This window comes from Octopus bimaculoides, chromosome 14 (assembly GCF_001194135.2).
Source record: "Octopus bimaculoides isolate UCB-OBI-ISO-001 chromosome 14, ASM119413v2, whole genome shotgun sequence".
Taxonomy (NCBI): Eukaryota; Metazoa; Mollusca; class Cephalopoda; order Octopoda; family Octopodidae; genus Octopus; species Octopus bimaculoides.
The window spans coordinates 16,513,818-16,519,533 of NC_068994.1; the positions used below are offsets into that span (position 1 = coordinate 16,513,818).

The 5,716-nt window shown below is 37.6% G+C and overlaps 1 protein-coding gene across 3 annotated transcripts in view; it reads right to left on the reverse strand.

Moving 5' to 3' along the window:
- The window catches only part of LOC106881671 (uncharacterized), a 19,068-nt gene that overhangs the window by 2,955 nt on the left and 10,397 nt on the right, over nt 1-5,716 (reverse strand). For all 3 annotated transcript variants that reach the window (XM_014932137.2, XM_014932136.2, XM_014932135.2), the window contains one exon: nt 1,828-1,890. In XM_014932137.2, the coding sequence (XP_014787623.1) occupies nt 1,828-1,890 (63 nt within the window). The remainder of the gene's footprint in view (nt 1-1,827; nt 1,891-5,716) is intronic.

Below are 5,716 nucleotides of genomic sequence, written 5' to 3' on the forward strand. Positions count from 1 at the left end.
TATATATATACATATAGATATAGATAGATAGATAGATAGACAATGAATAATTACAATTTAATTTAATTAGGTACTTAATTATAGGCACCAAAGCTGTCCAGTATTTTCCACATAACTCAGGTGAATAAAAAGCAAATAAGTAACAAGGATGTCCAGGTATCAATGCATTACAGCCATTTCAAGCGGCTCCATTTAATTGGTTAATGCAAACACTACATCAATTTGAAATAAACCACTCTCCTCGGATGTGTACAACCATACAGATTTCCAATGTATCCTATATGGTCATATGCTTCCAAGAAGAGCAGTTTATTTCAAATTGATGTAATGTTTGCATTAATCGATTAAATGGAGCCGCTTGAAATGGTCGTAATGCACTAGTACCTAGGCACCCTTGTTACTTATTTGCTTTTTAGATAGAAAGATAGACAGACAGACAGATAGATAGATTATCTAAAGGCCCTGTGGCGCAATAGTAGTGTGTCTGACTCTAGATCAGAAGGCTGCGAGTTTGAATCACATCAGGGTCAAATAATTTTTTATCTGAAAACATATATATATATATATATCATATATATATAAACATAATTAAGGGATCAGCAACAGTTGCTTCACCACATACTGAAGTTCAGAAATAGCAGCTAAATTGCTAAAATTTCAACAGATAGCAATACTTGTAACTCACAAAGGCAAAACAAGAAGAAGCAACTGTTGCTGATCCCTTAATTATGTTTATAAATGTATAAGAACTTTTAAATAAGTTCTTCACCGATAATGGTATTTACATACCGAAGGGCTTGGTAAAAATTATTAGTTATTAATCTATTAATAAATTAATAATCCTTTACCCTTTTATTTGTAATATATATATATATGTATATATATACCAAACAGGAGATAGGGAAAAAAACATGTGATGGTGTAATACTTGACTGAGTCCGTTTTTTGGGATAGGTCTAGTCTTACATGGGATACAGTTCTGTATCCAGTTGTGTTGTGTGATAGACCATCCAATGAGGCAGATTCAAATGCCTGTTTGAGCTTCATTTTGTTTTTAAATAGCATGAAGTTTTTTTCATTTTCACCAGTGAGGTGAGAATTTTCAGAGAGAGAGAGGAGAGTTTCTTTCAAGGAAGCTATGTCATGTCAGTTTCTTCCTATTTTTGAAGCACATGTAATCAAATTCCAACTGAACTGAGAAGCCAACTACGTATGACTCCTACAGACAGTTATCCTCATAATGTATCCACTTGGTTCACTGTATTATTTTATTTAGTGGACGAATAAAGTGTCACAATGTGGAGGCGCAATGGCCCAGTGGTTAGGGCAGTGGACTCGCGGTCATAGGATCGCGGTTTCGATTCCCAGACCGGGCAGGGGATGGTGGTGAACCCTGCTGTACTCTTTCACCACAACTTTCTCTCACTCTTACTTCCTGTTTCTGTTGTGCCTGTAATTCAAAGGGTCAGCCTTGTCACACTGTGTCACGCTGAATATCCCCGAGAACTACGTTAAGGGCACACGTGTCTGTGGAGTGCTCAGCCACTTGCACGTTAATTTCACAAGCAGGCTGTTCCGTTGATTGGATCAACTGGAACCCTCGATGTCGTAAGCGATGGAGTGCCAACAACAGCAACAAAGTGTCACAGTTCATGAAAGCTCATTTGTATTTCTTTCCACCGTTTTATACACCACTCCTGGGAAACAAGAATTTGTTATGCGAGGGCCAGAGACACGCTTCATACCAGCTAAAATGTATTCTGACATGGTCACAATATCTATAAAAGAGAATACACAATTTAGTTTGTGTTATGTTATCAAACTTACCTATAACGGGATGATAGCTTTCTGATAGGAAGTCTGATGATGGTACAGCAACTTCATCTGTCACTACAAAGACAAGATATTTGGGTTTTTTATTCATTAATGACATTTTTATTCATTAATGACATTTTTATTTATTAATGATATGGAAGAGATTTTATATGATCTTTTGTTTGAATAAAATCTGTTAGGTTTTATTGTATGTTTTATTTGTTTCAGTCATTGGACTGCAGCCATGCTGTGTCACAGCCTTAAAGGGTTTAGTTGAACAAATTGACCCCATTACTAAATTTTTTTCAAGTTCTATCAGTCACTTTTGCTGAAATGCTAAGTTATGGAGAAGTAAACAAACCAGCATTGGTTATCAAGTGATGATAGTGAGACAAATACAAACACAAAGACATACACACACGCATACGCATGTACATGCATATGCACACACACATGCACACGCGCACGTGCGTGCACACACACACACACACAAATATGAGACAAACTTCCATGCAATTTCTGTCTACCAAATACACTCACAAGGCACTGGTCAGTCTGAGGTAATAGTAGAAGACACATGCCCAAGGTGCCACATACTGGGATTGAACCCAAAACCAAGTGGTTGCAAAATGATTTTCTTTCTTAGCCAAACAGTCATATTGATTGAGGGCTAAATCAGTGGTTTTCAACCAGGGTCCATATGGCCCTTGGAGGGCCATATAAGATTTTGTTGTTAAAATTTATCTGCAATAAATTTGTTAGGCATGGCTGTGTGGTAAGAAGCTTGCTTCTCTACCACATGGTTCTGGGTTCAGTCCCACTGTGTGACACCTTGGGCAAGTGTCTTCTACTATAGCCTCAGGTCAACCAAAGCCTTGTGAGTGGATCTGGAAGATGGAAACTGAAAGAAGCTCATTGTGTATATATATACATACATATATATGTATGTATGTATCTATGTGTGTGTGTCTTTGTGCTTGTTCTCCCATCACTTCTTAAGAACCAGTGTTGGAGTGTTTACATCCCTGTAACTTATCAGTTTGGCAAAAGAGGCTGATAAAATAAGTACACGGCTTAAAAATAAGTCCTAGGTCGATTTGTTTGACTAAAACCCTTCAAGGTGGTGCTCCGAAACCATTAAAAGAATAAAAGAAAAAAAATTCACAAAAAAAAATTACTGTTGGATGAACATGACCTGTCAAGTTTTTCCCTTTTCTTTTTTCTTTTTTTGGGGGGTGTAAATTTTGGGAAAATGCAAAATAAATGAATGATGGATAATATATCTGACTACCAACACACAAGTCGTGATTTGATTTGATGTTATTGTTTAGCCCCAAATCAAATCTGATTGAACAAACCTAGGATCCCAAATTTTCCAATCATGGCCATTACATCATCATCTTCTCATGTAACACAATGCTATTTAACACTCTTGTTTGTTTCTATATTTCCATTGAAATACATTGATTTTGTTGCAATTGATTTTGAAAATAATAAAGAATTCAGCAAACCAACTTTCTGTTCACTCTGCGAAGCTCATGATGTGTGTGTGTGTGTTTGTGGTGGGGAGGAGTGATCATGAACCAGAGGCTGTGAGAGAAAATGAGAATTACAAGATCTTGTGGGAATTCACCATAAAGACTGACCATAATATTGAAGCAAAAATACCAGACATAATTATAGAGGATAAAACAATCAAATTGTAAGATCATAGATTTTGCAATTCCCTATGATAGCAGAGTCAATACCAAAGAAATCGAAAAAAAAATTGAGAAATACGAAGACCTAGCCAGAGAGTAGAGGAAACTGTGGATGACCAAGACAACAATTATTCCTGTAGTAATTGGTGCACTTGGTATAATCAAAGTGCTACCTAAAAGACTGAAAGAAATTGGAATTGAAACTCGCATTGTTGATCAACAGAAAAGTACCATCCTATATTCTGCAAGAATCCTGAGAAAGAATCTTGAGATTTGAGGAGATTTGTTGTCACCAAACTTCAAGATAAGACACCTGCTAACTAAATTAGTATGTACTGATGGCGGTGGTGGTAATGGTGGTGGCTGTCGTGGTGAACTTGGAGGGTTCAGGGTGGGGCAGTGCCCATTCAAGTGACCATCCAGGTTCATATTCAGAGAAAAGTTTGTGCCAGTTTATGACTTTTCAACCCCAGGTTGGCTAAAACCATGAGAGACATAAGAAGCTTCATTCTGTCATGAAGGAGAGCAAAAAATTTACTAATGAGTTCATGCATAATACCCAGGTTGAACAGCATGATGGAAGTGTAGCAACTGTTGTTGAAAAAAAGGTGAAATCAATGGCAAAGCAAAAAGCATTTGAACAATTGGCTGATAGGTGGGAATGAAAAACACTGCATGGCAAATATGTGGCCTGTAGCAAATAAGCTGATATAGACCAGAAGCACACCCATCAGTGGCTACTGAGCTCAGGGCAAAAGGCAGAGAGCAAAGGCTTCATCATAGTTGCTCAAAACCAGAGCTTACTAACCTGGAAGTACTAAGTAAGCATAAGGAAAAATGGAATAAACCCAAAGTGATGATACTGCAATGATGAAATTGAAACAGTGGACCACCTAATCTCTGGATTTTAACACCAGTAGAGTATAAATCTAGGCATGACAGAGTTGGCCAATATCTACAATGGATAATATGTCAGCATTATAAAATCAAAACTGCTGGCAAATGATACAAGCAACATCCTGAGGCTATAACTGAAGGAGAAAACATAACAATTCTTTGGGGCTTTCCAGTACATACAGACTGGACCATCAAAGCTAATAAACCAGATATTGTTCTGAAAGACCAAAACAATAAAATCTGTTTATTGATCAATATGAGCATACCTTCTGATCATAATATCTTGGCAAAAGAATTTGACAAGCTCAGGAAATATAAAGATTTGCTGGCTGAAATCAAAAAAATGTGGCATCTCAAGATGGTTACAATATCAGTGATTGTAGAAGCACTTGGAATGATCAAAAAGGGAACTGAAAATTATTTGAGGATGATGCTTGGCCTATCATCCATGCAGGAAGTGCAAGAGAAATGTCGTGAAGCTTTTTGTCTGGTGTGCTAATGATTCTGCCATGCCCAGATGCAGTACCAGGCAGTGGCTCCCATGGCTTCTGATCTTAACTGATTCGAAATGGTATTGTGTACATGTAAAAGATGGGCTACAGCAAATATTCTGCTCAATACTACAGATTTGCTGGTCAGTTACTTGATCTTAAACAGTTGAGTATGTCCCTTGGTGGTTGATGATATGTGCATCTCTGATCAACAGTAGAAATAGTGGAGGACATGTGTTGAGAGGAATTCTTTGGGGCTTGAATAATTCACCTCTGGAAACATGTGTGTTTCATTCATCATCCTTAAACAACCCTTATTCAGAGACCTTTTGAGTGGGAGGGACTACTCGACCTGAAGAAAATTCTCACTGGGCCCCACCTGCAAAGGCATGCACTGGTCATCTTCATATCAGACCACCATGTTGCGCACATATGGTTGCGATGCACATGCCTGGTGTACCCTTATCAGATGGGTAGTCATGATGGGTATATTGGGCTTCATATATTTGTACTCCAGTGTCACTTTGATGACATGTGTTGCTCCCTGACTCAATAAAAATAATAATAATAATAATAATAATAATCCTTTCTACTAAAGGCACAAGGACTGGAACTTAGTGGGAGGGGACTAGTTGATCATATTGACCCAAGTGTTTCACTGATACTTAATTTATCGACCTTGAAAAGATGAAAGGTAAAGTCGAGCTTGGTGGAATTTGAACTCAGAATGTAAAGACAGATAAAATGTTATTAAACATTTTGCCTAGTGTAGGCGTAAGTGTCTGTGTGGTAAGTAGCTCGCTTACGAACCAC